At 52.1% G+C, this 15433-nt stretch overlaps 5 protein-coding genes across 5 annotated transcripts; 1 reads left to right on the forward strand and 4 right to left on the reverse strand.

Moving 5' to 3' along the window:
• Nucleotides 1-265: 265 nt before the first annotated feature.
• Nucleotides 266-660, reverse strand: PC9H_001856 (uncharacterized protein; the record flags this gene model as incomplete). Its single annotated transcript, XM_036771502.1, has 2 exons — nt 266-454; nt 502-660. The coding sequence occupies 2 exons, from the start codon at nt 658-660 to the stop codon at nt 266-268; spliced, it is 348 nt and encodes a 115-aa protein (XP_036626123.1).
• An 826-nt stretch (nt 661-1486) lies between these two features.
• Nucleotides 1487-3975, reverse strand: PC9H_001857 (uncharacterized protein; the record flags this gene model as incomplete). The annotated part of the gene is made up of 7 exons (XM_036771503.1): nt 1487-2595; nt 2649-2749; nt 2799-2860; nt 2913-3539; nt 3588-3671; nt 3717-3802; nt 3849-3975. 7 exons carry the CDS (start codon nt 3973-3975, stop codon nt 1487-1489), a joined length of 2196 nt encoding a protein of 731 aa, XP_036626124.1.
• A 4375-nt stretch (nt 3976-8350) lies between these two features.
• PC9H_001858 (uncharacterized protein) lies at nt 8351-10223 on the reverse strand (the record flags this gene model as incomplete). Its single annotated transcript, XM_036771504.1, has 2 exons — nt 8351-10088; nt 10213-10223. 2 exons carry the CDS (start codon nt 10221-10223, stop codon nt 8351-8353), a joined length of 1749 nt encoding a protein of 582 aa, XP_036626125.1.
• Nucleotides 10224-10591: 368 nt separating this feature from the next.
• PC9H_001859 (uncharacterized protein) lies at nt 10592-13337 on the forward strand (the record flags this gene model as incomplete). Its single annotated transcript, XM_036771505.1, has 18 exons — nt 10592-10840; nt 10896-11166; nt 11213-11297; nt 11354-11433; nt 11488-11535; nt 11600-11678; nt 11737-11784; nt 11837-11892; nt 11946-12008; nt 12071-12097; nt 12157-12211; nt 12263-12447; nt 12502-12758; nt 12813-12897; nt 12953-13033; nt 13080-13122; nt 13171-13244; nt 13309-13337. The coding sequence occupies 18 exons, from the start codon at nt 10592-10594 to the stop codon at nt 13335-13337; spliced, it is 1815 nt and encodes a 604-aa protein (XP_036626126.1).
• Nucleotides 13338-13468: 131 nt separating this feature from the next.
• On the reverse strand, nt 13469-15239 carry PC9H_001860 (uncharacterized protein; the record flags this gene model as incomplete). The annotated part of the gene is made up of 6 exons (XM_036771506.1): nt 13469-13779; nt 13830-14256; nt 14308-14547; nt 14604-14781; nt 14832-14855; nt 14911-15239. 6 exons carry the CDS (start codon nt 15237-15239, stop codon nt 13469-13471), a joined length of 1509 nt encoding a protein of 502 aa, XP_036626127.1.
• Between the last annotated feature and the right edge of the window lie 194 nt (nt 15240-15433).

Raw genomic sequence — 15433 nt, forward strand, 5'->3', positions numbered from 1 at the left:
TAGGTCCCTTCAACGATGATACTATTAGCTTCACGTTAATAGTTCTTTGTGTCCGACCACCTCACATTTATGTGGGCACTGCCTGATGTGTCTTACTGATTGATCTTACAGGACTCAAATAGTACTGGACCCCTTTGGCGCTGACATTACTGGTTTTACCCGTAGATCAGAGAAAGATGATCTTCCAGCTCGCGCTGGGTGGATTAGGCTAACAGTGCGATATGGAAAGTGGTGTTGCAGCAAAGGACTCGCAGGTTACAGTGAGTCATAGGTTGCCGAAGTCACCGAAGCACCAGAGTCGCAGCAAAGCCGCGAATACAGACACAGAGGCTACGACGATTAGCCGTTGTAGATGGCCGGTCGGAGGGGTGAGTGACGCAAGGCAGGAGCCGTGGTCTCCAAACAGATGAAGAGTGGTCGCAATCTCCATGACGGACATGGCACACACTACGACCTAAGAGTTCAATGTATATTCGGGACAACGTTGCATCAAAACCTAACCTTCTCTAAAGTTGCGCGAGCCTGTATAGTCCTCTCGAACCAGCTCTTAACCATCAGTTCATTGCGCGCGACTGGGGCATTCGATGGCGTCACTGATTTGTAGTAGGACACGGCGGTCGCAATACCGAGAGCATTGTTCAGAGTGAGGATGCGATCCATGGATTGCACGCTGTGATGCGATTCTACTGCAACGCTTTTAAGCTACCCTGCCCTGCCGGCATTGCTAATTACGTGCCGACTGTGTGAGCTTTCATGACATTGGTGGGTGAAGATTGATTGAACGCACGTTGGAGTCGTTGTGCGCGAACACTGCGTTACCCACTATGTTTGAACTTTCATCAGTGCTTTCAACGTCAATAGGACAGAACACTCGCCTGCAACGCCAGCGACCGCAGCTGGCTTCCCGCCACCAGCTTGAAACGCAAGTACCAAAGCACGAAACGGCGGACAAATCTCAACGAGCTCGCAATACGCCGTAATGTCCTGCGTGCTGTATGTCCAAATGTAGATTCAAATTTCGTCTCTAACTTTGTGTTCGATAATTGATAATGCTCGGTCCAGTGACCCGTCAACGACCTATTTTTGATTCTGCGTGTGAGAGAGAGGTCAGCGTGAACATGAAAGCGACCTCGAGAGTGCGACTTCATTTCAACCTACACATACGAAACATCTCCGTCAGTACAAGTCGCAAAGAGTGATAGGCATCCCGGTTAGTGGTTGTTGGCGATATAAGGTGAGCTTAGGCACGGCAGGCTATGCATAATGCTGAGCAAGCATTTATTCTCCAAGTATGTAAGATGCGAAGTCTGTTAATAGATACTCGTTGGAGCGGGCAAGGCAAGTGGCCCGAAGCTTGATCTTGATTCTTGAAGCTGATGCTCCAAGGTTGGGTAGCGAGGGATGAGGCCACAGGGATAGCTTCATGTTGAAACTCCAAAACTAACTCGGCTGGATTGTGGGTACAGTATCTGGGTGTTCAAGTGGTTTAGGTGGACATCACAGCAACGTATCGCAGCTTCTCCTCGATCGCCTCAAGGTCTGCCATCAACGACGCGTATCGCGCCGCGACGTCCGCGAGATTGTCCTCGTCCAACGACAAGGACGGTTCGTTGTACGGTTCGTTGTACGGCGCCGGAAGAGACCCCGTAGAAGTCGAGCGCGGTCTCCCCGATGACGGCCGCGGGATCGAAAGGAACGAGCTCCCAGACATGCGCTGCGAGAACGTCGTCGTAATCGTCGGCGTCCCGCTCCTTTTCGACATAAACGACATTGCCGACCCGGGGCGCGGGCTGGGGCTCGGACTCGGCGGGCCTTCTGATTCGATTTCGGTCGCGGTGCCGTCGTCCGAACCAAGCACGGCGACCGCTTGTCGTCTGTACATGGGCGAGGACGTATCGCCGTAGGCGGGGACGACGATCGGCGCGGGGAAGAACCGCAGCTCTTTCAGCGTCCCGGAGTGGTTGAGCGATTTGAAAGGCGGGAGGATGCGTGGCTTTTTGCCGCTTTCGAGGACCTTCTTGCGCGCGCTCATGCCGATGCAGTCGACGAGCTGCTTCATTGCCTCGCGGTCCGATACCGCGCGCCGGACTGTTGCGCTGCGGCGGATCGTGCTGCCCCGGGGGAGCGTGGCGTATGGCAGTATGCCGTTAAGGCGCACGGGGGTCGTGTACGGGATTGAAGGGATTCCGGGGGTGAGAAGCCTGCTGGCGGAGGATTGAGGCTGTCGTGCACTGAGACCAGCACGTCCCGTATCCAAAGCAGATAATGTAGGGCGCGGTGTGACCAACCCCGGATGAATGGGGGGTATGGGCGGTTCTGTCGGTGTGGGAGGCGTATCCGGGAAGGCGTCGATAGTGGGACCCCACGAGAAGCCGATGAAAGAAGACGAACTGCCGTTGGAGGATGTCGATCGGCTCAAAGAGCTCGTGGTCTCGTTTGCGGCCTCAGGCCGTTCGGACATTGGTGACGATGACTGAAAGAAAATCGAAAACGCGAATCCTTGGGACCGAGACTCGTCTCCGGACGGCTCGGGGTCCGCTGCTGATCCTTCGGCGTAGATGAATCGAGGGATATGGAGGGTGTCTGGGAGAGGTCCTGCGAAATCCATGCGTTGAGAAATTCGATAAAGACAGATAGAAACCAATTACGAGTCGTTAGCGAGTCCAAAGGGACGTCCTCAAAATAAGGGTGGTTGAGGATTTCTCCTACTCCTCGTCTTCCCATCCGGTGGTCAGCATCAGTAAGTAATCTGTTCAAACTGTTACGTTTTCCGCATCATACATGTCGACGGAGCTTACCTCGACAGCAAGTCGCGAAGTGGTTCGTTGATCTTGATGTTTTTATCGAAGCGAAGACATGTCTATGACCAAGGGTCATGTCGACGTCTAGGAAAGGTCGTGGAAAATACCTACATCGTGGGCCAGTATGCGTGCATAGGTCTGGCGAATATCTTCCGCAAAAAAGGGGGCTACTCCATAGACCAACTCATACAACATTGCACCCAAACTCCACCAGTCTGTTTCTAGGCCATACCCTTCCTCATCCAAAGACTTGTTGATGATATCCTCGCCGTCCATCTCCAATGCTACCAGCGCATCTTCGTGAAACCTGAGGATCTCAGGGGAAATGTAGTCGCAGGTACCGCAAGGCGCCATACACGCTCGCTTCGGCAGCGCCCTCGAGCCATCAGGTCGAGGGGGGAGCAGCGGGGCTGCCGAGCCAAAATCAATGAGCAGCACGCGCGCACTGTTCGTAAGCACGAAATTATGTGGCTTGATATCCCTATGTGCGTAGCCTTGCTCATGGCACCAGCCTATGGCGCTGACTATCTGCGGCACCCACCAGGACATGTCGTCCTCGGGTATCCTTCCCTCGGGGTGGGATTCGAGGACATCCCACAACGAACCGCCTTCGGCGTAATCCATGAGGAGATTCAGGTGGGTGGGTGTTTGGAAGGCGCAGAGAAGATGGGGGACCCATTCAGATTGGGATTGTCTCGCGCGCAGGAGAATATCGCGTTCATATTGCGGTGAGCATTGCTGGTTCAAATGGTCAGTACGTGCATGGTTCCGATCATGACGACCTACGCCGCGGGCTCGCAGAGCTAGTTGCTTTTCCGTAGACTTCCGGATGTACACGCGGTCATCAAGCACACATTTCACTACATCGATCTAGTCACCTCAGCGAATGAAACAATATCGGAAATAAGTGCTCACCACACCAAACTGCCCCCGATCCAGAGTTCCTACAACATTGAGATCTTTATCTTGAAAGCGAATGGAGTCAATCTCTGCCGTCCTAGCTACACTTCTGAGATAACGCGTCAAACGAGAACTTGTGCGCGTTACCTGTCTTGCCAATGATGCTCTGACCGTGTAGCAACCGGTCTAGCACGATGCCGTCCTGATCATCATCGCCCTGGCTTTGCAGCAAGAAATCAAGGCGATGCTTGCGTGAACGCCACGCAAAAGCCATACATTGAGAGTTTTGTGGTGGAAGCTGCAATTTTGATTGACGGTTAACTTCAGTCCCTAAAGAAGTATGTCCCTTCGCAGTCACGTGATAGTACCTTTTTTTTTTTTTTTTTTTTTTTTTTATGTCTGCATTTATATACCGCAACAAGTATGCTACTGCTACTAAGACGCGGTGGGGGGGTAGGTACGTACGTGTAGCTACTATCCCTGCCTGGGAGCCAGAGCCCAAACCAGGCGTTGGCGGCGAGGGTGCGTTAAAAAACCCATTGGCAAAACCCTGTGGGAAAAGGCCGTTGGGAAAAAGCTACCTGCCGTACCCGTTTGTGACGAGGCTTGGGGCCATTTGTGAGTGGGGCCGTACTAGGAGTAGTTCCCGGGGGCGTTCGGGGAGATTCATCTATGAGAAGGGTGTGTCAGATAAATGTTATGCTGCTCGAGGCTGTAGAATTATAAGAATTATAAGGTATAGGAACCAGGGAAGTAAGGGGAGAGCAGAGAGAAAGGTTGGGCTCAGCTGTTATTTGAGTCGGGTGGACGAAAGGCAGTCGACCGGCTGATGAACTTGGCCACCGCCATTATTCCCTTTTGAGTTCCCAATAAAAAATCTACTGAAAGATTTGACGACGCTTCGCGTAGAGCGTCTCTTGCATGTTCGTGCAGCGGGCAGTCTACCAGGATGTGAGCTCTAGTTTGAAGCAAAGAGTCATCACATGGACAGGCTGCGTGCAGCCGTGGAACGAATCTGGCGAAATATTCCCCAGTGAATGCGTGACCCAGCAGGGCCTGAACGGTGTGCGAGTAGGTGCGTCGGTTTCCTGTAAACGTCCGATGGAACTTGTCTAACCGAGTTGATGGTGGCCGTGTGAGGGACAAAGACGAGGGCGAGTTTTTCGGGAGTTCTTTCCATTCCTGTACCCAATGTTCGAGCGCAGTTGCCTTGGTGCGTGCTTTTGCCCAAGCAACAGTAGTTCCAATGAAAGACCTTTGGGTAGCGGCTTGTTTGGCTAGTTGGTCCGCTCGTTCGTTGCCTCGTATTCCTGAGTGGCCTGGCGACCACGATACATCAATGGTGACATCCTGCTGGTCGGATAGCAGCTTGTCTATGCTGCGCCGGAAAATTACTGAAGCATCTTGCGAGGGGTGAGGGCTGGTATCGTAGACTACCGAAATGGCCGAAGTATTGTCAGCGAAAAAACGGACACGTTGTACTTGTGGTCGGTCTTGCAGGATTTGGTGGAGGTGCCTGGATGCGTGCGCTAGGGCAAACATTTCACCATCAAAATTGTCGGAGCAAGCACCTAGGCCTAGCAGGCCCTTGCTAACCTCCTTGCCTAGGTAGAAAGCAGTAAAGGCAGCTCCAGTTTTGAATTCGTCACCTACCAAATGCCTAGAGCCGTCTGTGAAGATGTTGATCACCGTTGGATCTATTGTTGCCTTGCTTTCGCATTCACGGATGTTGCGGATCAGCTGTTTGCGGACATCTTTATCCCGTGGGGCGTAGCTCGAGAAAGTCAGCCTACAGCCCCATATGTTCCCTAGCTGCCAAGGAGGTGTGGCATATGGATTGGTGCGTTCATCGATGTCAAGTGTAAAATGTGCTCGGGTTGCGAGTTGCTGGAGGTTTGTGAGCTTTTTTGTCCTGCTCTTTGAATGGGTAGGTCCCTGGACTGGGCCGCGGTTCCAGGGCTCTGCCAGGCGCACGATGGGCTGTGCGTGCCGTGGAAGTGTTCGCAAGCGAATAGCCATGTTATCGAGTGTGCGTTCAAGTAGTAGTGGAATGGGGAGGATTGATCCAATGTGGTGGAGGGCAGCGGTTGGCGACGTGCGAAAGGTTCCCAAAATGAGTCTAAGGCCTGCGTTCTGAATCTTGGCCATTTGCTTTGTCAAGCCTTTCTGGCGAACACCTGTATACCAAAGTGCCGCCCCATAGGTTAGTACCGGGAGGACAATGGTCTTGTAGGCCAGGCGGCGGTTGGCATGGTTCATTCCGCGGACCGAGTTGCCCAGCACTGTCAACGCTTGGATTTTGGACATGGCACGATTGCACATTATGCGGACATGTTCTTTGAACTCTAGTTTGCGGTCTAAGAAAAAGCCTAGCCATCTCATTACTGGGTTGGGAGAGATGGTTAGCACATTATCTGGGCTTAGGACGATTCGGATTGGAAGCAGCTCTGGAGACTTAGCTCTGGTGAAGTGCATCACTTCGAACTTCGTGTGGTCAACTGAGAGCCCTATGGCTTGCAGGGCTGAGTTAATGACCTGAAAGTCTTCCTGGAGCTGTCAGATGTTCTGCGGGATTGACTTGGAGAAGGCCACAAGCATGCCATCGTCAACGTAGAAGTAAAGTGTAGACCGATTTTTGCTTATCGAGATTTCGATGACTGGTGCAGTATAGAGCGCAGCAAGAATGGGCGAGAGGGGGGATCCTTGAGGTATTCCGATGGAGCAGGTCGACGGTTCTGTATTTGTACCGTTGACACGTATGGATACTTGATGGCTGGAGACAAAGCTACGAACCCAAGCTCGGATTTCTTGCGGAAAGCCGGCTAGGCGAAGCACCTCTACTAGGCGATCAAGATGGACATGGTCGAAGAATCCTTTAATGTCGAAGGCGAGTGTGGTGGCAACTAGTCCCTTCTTCCATCCAGATTGAATGTCGTGCATGAGGGTAACGCCTGCGTCTGTCGTCAATGACTTGTCGCGGCACCCAAATTGATTAGTGTGGATTAATTGATGTTTACCTACGTCGAATAGAATCCTTCGTGCTATGACCTTCTCTAGCAGTTTGGAGAGGCACTCCAGCAGGGAGATGGGTCGGTATGACCGCGGGTTGGACATATCTGTTTTCCCGGGTTTTGGAACGATGGCCACGGTGGTAGCCCTCCACGGTTTAGGATGGTGGCCTAGGCAAAGGCATGCATTGAAGATGCGAGTAAGAAGTGAGCCACACACCCCGAATCCCCACTTAACTAGCCGGTAGTTGATTTCAGACGGTCCTGGGGCTGAAACGTTAGATGTCCCATTCAAAGCTTCACTCACCTCGTCTATGGTGATAGGTGCAAACACCTGAGTATGCCTGGGCAGAGGATCATCAGGCTGTTGTATTGCGACTTGCGGAGGGGCCGAAGGGAAGAAAGCAGTTTTGAGGGCTTCACCAAGTTCAGCTGAGGATACTGCAACTCCATTGTCAGTGACAAGGGGTGGGATTCGAGACTTACGCTTTCCCGCCGACCAGTCTGCAATCCGCCAGACATTGTCGGGGGTAGCAGACTCAAGGACTGAATTAGCCCAGCCTTGTTTGGCTTTCTTGGTGATTCGGTGCATGCGGTGGAGAAGTTTTGGTTTATCTTCGCGGGATGCTCTTCGCATTTCCTCTACGGCATTTTGGCACTCATCGTTCCACCATCGCGCACTCTTGGGTGAATTCGGCTTGCGGTCTGGCATGCATGCATTGGTGGCCTGAGTGAAGCAATCTGTCAGCCACTGGACAACAAGATCTAGCTCTTGTGCGGAGGCGGGATCATTGAAGCTATCTGCTATGGCCTGATATCGTGTAGAGAATTCGGCTTCCCATTCTTCTCGTTTTCCGGGATCGAGGCGTTTACCAAAGTTATCAGAGGCACCTTCGTCTTCGACGACCGGGAGGTTGACAGCGTAAACCAGGGCATTGTGATCTGAACCGAAGGATAAGTTTTCATCTACTATCGGAGGGGTGAAGGCGGCAGCGTTAATGGCTGAACAGTTGAAGAAGGTGAGGTCTATGATGGAGTCTTGCTGCCCGCTGGTCCCGACTCTTGTGCGAACTCCTCTGGGGTTAGCTAGCATAAACAAGTTGTCAGTCGCCCACTCTAGCAAATCTTCAGCTGATAATTGATTGGGGACCAGGGAGAGCGACCACTCATTGTGGTGCAGATTGAAGTCCCCAGCGACAACAGTAGGTACGAGGGGATTGAGAGGAAGGAGGGACAACATAGTTATCACCTCTGCCTTGGCCCCGTTGCCTTCGTTATATACATTGACTGTTAGGAAAGAGAAGTCTCCGTAAGTAAACTCTACAGGTAAGATATTAGGGTGCTTAGCGATGTCTGGCCGGGGTGTGGCAGTGAGCCCAGGAACGTTGCGCCATACATATGTAGCAACTTTGGGTCGTCCAGGGGAAAACGGGGCAAATGATTCCCATGCTGGCGATGCAGGGAGGCCGTTAATGGGACGCCCTTCGGGCGTGGAATCTGCCTTGTCGAGCCCTATGCGGCCAAACCATGGTTCCTGCAACATAAGAATATGTACATCAGTTAGATAATTAAGTATAGTATGAATGCGCATCGAGGAACGAGCGACGTTAAGTTGCACGATCTTCAGAGAGTCAGCTCCGTTCATTTATCAACTTGCATGGGTGGGGGTGGAGCAGGCCGTGCTGGCATTTGGAGCTGCTGCTGCCGTGCCTGAGATGCTTGAGGAGGCGGAGGCGGCGCTGGTCTGGGAACATATTTGCGTTTTTCCGGGCAACTGGGCTCTGTAGCCCAATGATCTCCTTCACAGTTTGCGCACCGGGGCGTGCACTTGCAGGTGCTGGATCCGTCCTTGAGGACTGACGGGCAGTAAACATTGTGCTCTGTCGTGGGGTGCCTCTGAGCACACTTGGCGCAGACGTTCGGCTTGTTACACAACTTCGCGGTATGCCCCAGACCTTGACATCTGTCGCATTGGGTCAGCTTCGGCTTCTCCCTCCACGGGTGTACTGGGGTGTGGCGGCCGTCCATGAAAATCGGGGTTTTAAGCAGCTCCTTGAGTTTTGATCCATCTGGGTCTTCAAAGGCGAACACCACAGGCGCGACCGGGGGTAGTCCATCCGCAGGGTTGGATACAAAACGGGGCTCTTGTGTTATCTTGAGGTTCTTGATGACGGGGTTGCGTCGAAGCAGCACGCCGAGGGCTTTGGAGTCCCAATAGTGGCCGTCAAATCCCATCGAGGGGACTCTCGAACAGACCGCCTTGGACCATTTAGTGTCGTGGGATATTATAACATCATTAAGGTTGTGGTCAACTATTGAATGAATCAAGTCAGTATGATTATAAACAACGGAGGGATTAACATGGGATGGGAAGGTTAGTACTATATTGCCGCTGCGATTCCATTCGGCGCCCAGTATCTCCAGGCCATCGTTGCGGGCAGCGGCGTTATTATTAAAGACTTGATTGAGGTGGTGGAACAGGAACTGAGAGGATTTGCGGTCGACCTCGGGGGGTAGGCGTCCTTGGAAGCAAACAATGAACTTGGTGTTAGGTTTGGCAGCAGGCGGAGTTGATGTGGCCTTTGACTGTTGAGCTGGTTTGGGCTGTCCAGGGGGGCCGACTTTCGCTGCCGCAGCGTACGTTGTTGGGGCGGAAGGTTGCTGCCGTGTGTTAGAGCCATTATGAGCAGGCGGGGTAGGCTGGGAAGATGCTGAGCCAGATGACAGGTGTCTCTCCACGTTTGAGATCCTGGCGGAGATGTTGGCCTCCAGATTGCGGAACAGATCTTTGACCTCCAGCTTGAAGGCGTCAAGAGAGCTACCGTGAGGGGGGCTGGGCATAGCAGGTTGGGACATGAAAATGTCGTTGTCGACTGACACTGAGCCATCGAGCTCGCTTAGGGCCGTCTTCATTACTTTCGCTACGTTGAGAATCTCATGCATGGCCTCTGCTTCGTCAGACCATCCCAGCATTTTCCTAGCGCCTTCAACGATATCTTCCAAAACTTGTACGCAGATTCGGCGCCATTCTGCGCACGATATATGTTTGGTACCGCCTCCTTGCCGGATCGCTGCAGAGACGTTGGGTGGGTTGAGGGACAGAGGGGCAGCGCTCGCCTCAACTCTGGCTCGTTTCCTAGTCGGCGTCGCGTCGGCATGGCCAGTTAATGGCACGTAGAACTCATCGAGGTTTGGGACCGATGCGGGGTCTCCAAACTCTGATCCATAGGCACTCGGGGGTCGGGGCGGTGGGGTTCGAGGTGGGAGCTGCACCCAGGGCTCGATGCATTGTGATCCGTTAATTGGCTGGGCCTGGGGAGCCCCATGGGCGAGGGGGGGAGGAGCTGCTTGAGAGGGTGGAATGTTGCGAGGGTGGGCGCTAAATTAGGTGATAGAGGTAAGAAGCCAAGAGGCGTCGTCACGTGATAGTACCGTGTGAACGTAGTCTTTGGTGGCAGCTCCCACAGGCTCGCACGAGTGGCGATTTCAACAATTGATCGTACTCGAAAGACATCGAATGGAACACAAATAATATCTACCAGCGTATTCTTCGCAAGGGGTCACCGGTCAGTACTTCTGTACCGTCTCTCTATGATTCACGATCTAGAAGTCCTCTTGTAGGTTACCCAGGCAGCATAACACGTCCAAGCCAGCAGTGCTCAGTAGAAGCCCTTCAACCCGTGTCATTGAGCGGTCCGTGCAAGGGCCGTTTGTTACGCGAAGTCCAGTGTGATACAATGTTGTGACCAAGGCTGTCAGCAAGAAGACACGGGAGAACTCTCCGGAATCCATCGTTGATGACACCTGAATCTGGGGTACTTAAACGATGGGACTGAAGATCGGAATGGCCCAGAGGCCAACCGACTAGCAACTCGCGAGGAAATGAACTACCGCTTTAGCATCGCGATTGTCTTATTTGCACCTGCGATAGCCGTACTGGCGCAACAAGAATCCCAGCCTTCCCGCACCCAGATTGGAATTGCGACTGGTTCCGTTCAAGACACGCCTCTGACGACAACCATCCACAGCGCTATCCCTACCGTCATCCCTCAGACAGGCGCCATCTTCCCGCCAGTGGGATCCATCCCTCACGATTTCTCTCCCAGGGGGTTGCAAGAGCTCTGGAATATAGTAAGCGTCCTTCCCTCAGAAGCAGGGTAATTCGTTGGATTCACTGGTACTTTAGGTCGGTTCAGTCGAAGACCCACCCTTTACTACCACCCCAGTCCCAAAAACCCCAGTCGTACTCCCTTCCAACCCACCTGGTCTTTATCCTGAATGGTTCGCTCCAAGGCCGAGCAAGATCTTTCCAGATTTAAAACTTCCAAAAGGGTTCAAATTTGGGGTGGCAACGGCTTCTTACCAGGTTGAAGGAGCAGCCAAAAGCGATGGGAAAGGACCCTCAATGTGGGACTGGGCTAGTAGGCAGCCAGGCGCCGTGTCAGACGGTTCCAACGGTACGTTGGGCAGTTGCGTGCTAACTCCAATGCTCATCGGTCCCAGCCGATGTCGTCGATCTTCATTACTTCATGTACAAAGAGGATGTTGCACGTATCGCAGCACTCGGTGTCAATGCCCATTCCTTCTCGTATGTCTCTCAGATACCCAAAGTCCGGTTAACGCTTCATTGACCTTAACCACTAGACTCTCTTGGGCCCGTATATTTCCTTTCGGGACGGCTGGTTCGCCTCTGAACGATGTTGCACTAAAGCACTACTCCGATGGTATGTTGAGTCAATTTTAGGTGTTCTCGGCGAAAATGACCTCTCCTTTGAAAGTGATTGACTATCACCTCGCGTCCGGAGTTGAGCCCGTGGTCACCCTCTGTTAGTTGTGAACAATGATGACCCGCCTTCCCTTCTTGCTGACCTCGTGACTCCGTGTGTGCAGTTCACTGGGATACACCGCTAGCTTTAGTGGCGTACTATGGGGGCTTCACTTCCCCGAAGATTGTTGATGACTTCGTACAGTGCGGTAGCTAAACCCATTATTATTCTGCCTCTGTCTCACGTAGTGCAACCGTACAGTTACGCGACCACCGTTTTCCGTGCATTCAATGGGCGAGTAAAGACTTGGTATGGTCTCGATAATCCCCATAGCAAGACCGCCAGCGACGTGTATAATTAGGTATACCTTCAACGAGCCCAGCGTCTATTGTGGGCAAATTGCCTCGTATCCATTTGGTCAGACCTCGACAATGATCCTCGTATGCTTCGTATTAACTGTCTTTTTCTAGATATAGCATTTTCGCCGGGTATCAATAAGACTACCGCACCATACCACTGCGCGTATAATCTATGTGCGTTGCTGAAGGCACAGTTATACATTTTGACCCAGCTAATGGACTTCTGCTCGTCTCAGTGAAGGCGCATGCCGCCGCCGTCAAGGGTAAGCACTTATGTCCCTGCGCTACATATACCACATCATCAACCCTCTACGTCGACCAGTATTCCGCAGCATGAGAATCAACGGAGAGATAGCTTTCAAGAACGATGACTTTGTGTGAGCAAACTGTTTTCCTTGATACGTGATCATGTTCAATATGTCATACAGCGGGATGCCGTGGAGGGCCAACTCTACAGCAGACCACGAAGCGGTGGAACGCCACGCCGCTTTCGGAATTGGCAAATTCTCTGATCCTGTTTATACGACAGGAGATTGGCCTGAGGCTTTGAAAGAGACTCTCCCACCTTCTATTCTGCCTCGCTTCACGAAGAAGGAACGGGAGGATATTTTAGGTGCGACCGAGCTGTTTGTGCGGTGCTACGAAGCTTGACTCCGGGCAATCGCAGGCACCGCCGATTTTTTTGCCATTGATGCATACCGTACCCAATGGGTCTCCTCGCCGTCCGATGGCATAGAAGCCTGTGTCAACGATGTATCCCATCCTTTATGGCCGGCTTGCAATCAAGTTGTATTGTTTGATTCCGAAGCTGGCTGGGCTGCAGGGCCGTCGGCCGATCCTCTGAGTGGCTGGTTGCAGGCTACGCCAAACTTCCTGAGGGACTCGCTGAAAGAGCTCCAAAAAAGGTGGCCAACGAAGAAGATGGTGGGCCTCTGCGCAATTGCATTTGACGCTATTTACGACTTACGAGCCGTGCAGTACATAGCTGAGTTTGGATTTGTCGAGCCCTTCGAGAACGAACGCCAAGAGCTGTCTCAAATCACTGAAGATGTAACTCGGACAAGTTCGTCAATTTTGGTTCCCCATTGTCAGTCGCTAATGCACGCGGCGGCACCCAGATTACTTTATGACGTACCTCGGGGAGGTTCTTTTGGCTATTCACGAAGATAAACTGCCTATCGCAGGAACATTTGCATGGGGTAACTCATTGGTATTTGCTTAATCACTCACGCTGACGTCTTATAGCTATGCTCGATAACGCTGAGTGGGCCAGCGGACTAAGTGCAAGGTCCAGTAAAAGGCTTGGTTCCAGTTCAATCACTCACATGTATCACAGATTCGGCATCCAGTATGTGAACTATAGCTCCCCCATCCTCGAGCGCGTATACAAGCGTTCTGCGATTCAAATGTGTGAGTACTTTCTTCGCACCTACCACGTGTCATCTTGAACACCAACATCGGTTTGCGCCAACAGCGGAGTTCTTTCAAGCACATCTAGTTTGACATACTTTTAATCTAAGAAAATGAATGTTGTACAACAAAGTCTTTCCGATAAAATATAAAATCATAAAGTAGGCCATTAAGCTCCGCACCATGACGGTATAACGGTGTAACACATGAACTAACGCTGATAATCACTGACCTTTCTTTATCGCGGTCGTCATTTTCGAGATGGAAACGAAGGCCTCCAGCAAAGCTGGTACAACAAAAGGCTCCTTCTGTTCCCTGGTAATGTCTGCCAATATCCCCTCCACTTCTAAACGCCTTCTGCGCTCGTCCACTAGAGCATTGCCCACAGAGTCCAATCGAGCCTCCGCTTCCATGCGCCGTCTCTGTTCGCTGGAGAAGTTGGCCTCTGTGTTCATTAGGTGTTCCTCAACTTCCAGACGCTTCCTCCGCTCGTCGGTCAAAGCATGCTCTGCTGTACTCAATTGTTCTTCCAGCCCTAGATTCAATCAACAAATCAGCCCACCATCAGAATAAGTAGTAACATACTGTGATTCGATTCGCTTAATCTGGACTTGAGTTCTTTGAATTTCTCAACTTCAGCAAGTTTCTCGGCATGCGCTTTTTCCTTTGCCTCTGCTGCTGCGAGCGCCCTTCGTAATTCCCCGAGATTCCTCTCCGTCAGACTTAGCTTCGACGACGACGCCTCTTCCGACGTCCTGACTTCCGCTAGACGTTGGATAAGCGCCTTCTCCTGGGCCGTCGCGACAGACAGTCGCCTCTGCATTTCCACCAGCTTCTCGTCGCTTAGACTCAGTTTGGATGACAAGACTTCTTCTGACTTCCTGGCCTCGTTGAGTCGCTGAACGAACGCCTTCTCCTTCTCCGCTGCCGCCCTTTGCACTTCTGCGAGCTTTTGGTCTTTCAAACTAAGTTCACGAAAGAACTGAACACGAAGGGAATTCGCTGCCGATGGCTGTAGAGGGTTCTTGAACATAGTATGAAATCATGGATATCAACCTCTTACCGCCTGTGGCTGAGCAGTTCCTGAGCCACTTGAGAAGAGGGTCCCACTGTTTGTTACCTCGCCCTTCAAAAGCAGGGCATCGGATTTGTCTGACGCATTACTCAGAGACTGTGAAGTTGACCCGGCTTGGGCTATGGCTTCCGTTAGAGCCATGTTGATATGTGTTGCTCTATCGTTTTCTGAAACTATCGTAGGTGTCTTGGGGGAGGGCGCGATCCCAGTCATACCCTTCGGGTCAATCTAAGATATACGGATCAGACATAGTTATTGTGAGGGAAGAATTTGAGCCGCCTTACGCCAGGGATGGTTTGTTCAGGTATCGGGTCCACCGGTATTATTACGGTAGGTTGTTGCGGCATCGTCTGAGGTTGAGTCTGCTGCGGCTTCTGGGTTGGCACACGGCTGGCTTGTGCTAAAGCGTACGGATGTTGGCGAGGCCTCTCGGCGTGGTGCGGTCCATGGCTAAGCAACTCTCTGTGTGGGGGAAGAATGAGTACAGGCATGAGTGGCAAAGATTGTCCCACCTCTCCTGATAATAGATCGTCTCACTGTAAACTTGAGATTAGCGTGCAAAAGTAAGCGCCGAATGTGCCAAAACCATACATTTGTAGTTGATCAAGTGCGTGAATTGCTCCCGTGAGGGCGCGTTGTCCTGTTTTGTCAATCAGGTTCCTGTGCAGAGGCTGTAACATTTCTTCTGGATGAGCACTCAAAAGAACAGCAGTAAGGCCTACACCTCCTCTTGGGACTTTTGGCCACAGCAGTTTTATCGTGAACGGCTGGTGGGCGTCGGTGATGATGTTCCCCTTTTGTGGGCAGGGAAGCCCCAATCGTGGCATATGCTTTTGGACTAGTTCAGGCGCAGAACTCTGTACTAGATGAGCCATATGCCGGAGATATACAATGATTACAGTGGCTTCGACGGAGGACATGGTGTAGCTGAGAGGACAACACGCCGGAGTCGGCAACTGTCCCCGGTCAGGGCAAATTAGGGGCTAAAGAAGAGACGCAGCGGCGGCAGCGCCGCTTTGTTTGCAACCATTGGAGGGAACGGTAAATTCATCTCGTCTATTTCCTCTATTCAAGAAATGTATTTTTGAGTTAGCGGGAGCAAATGCGATCGTAG

The sequence above is a fragment of the Pleurotus ostreatus genome (assembly GCF_014466165.1).
Source record: "Pleurotus ostreatus strain PC9 chromosome Unknown scaffold_10, whole genome shotgun sequence".
In the NCBI taxonomy this organism is placed as follows: domain Eukaryota; kingdom Fungi; phylum Basidiomycota; class Agaricomycetes; order Agaricales; family Pleurotaceae; genus Pleurotus; species Pleurotus ostreatus.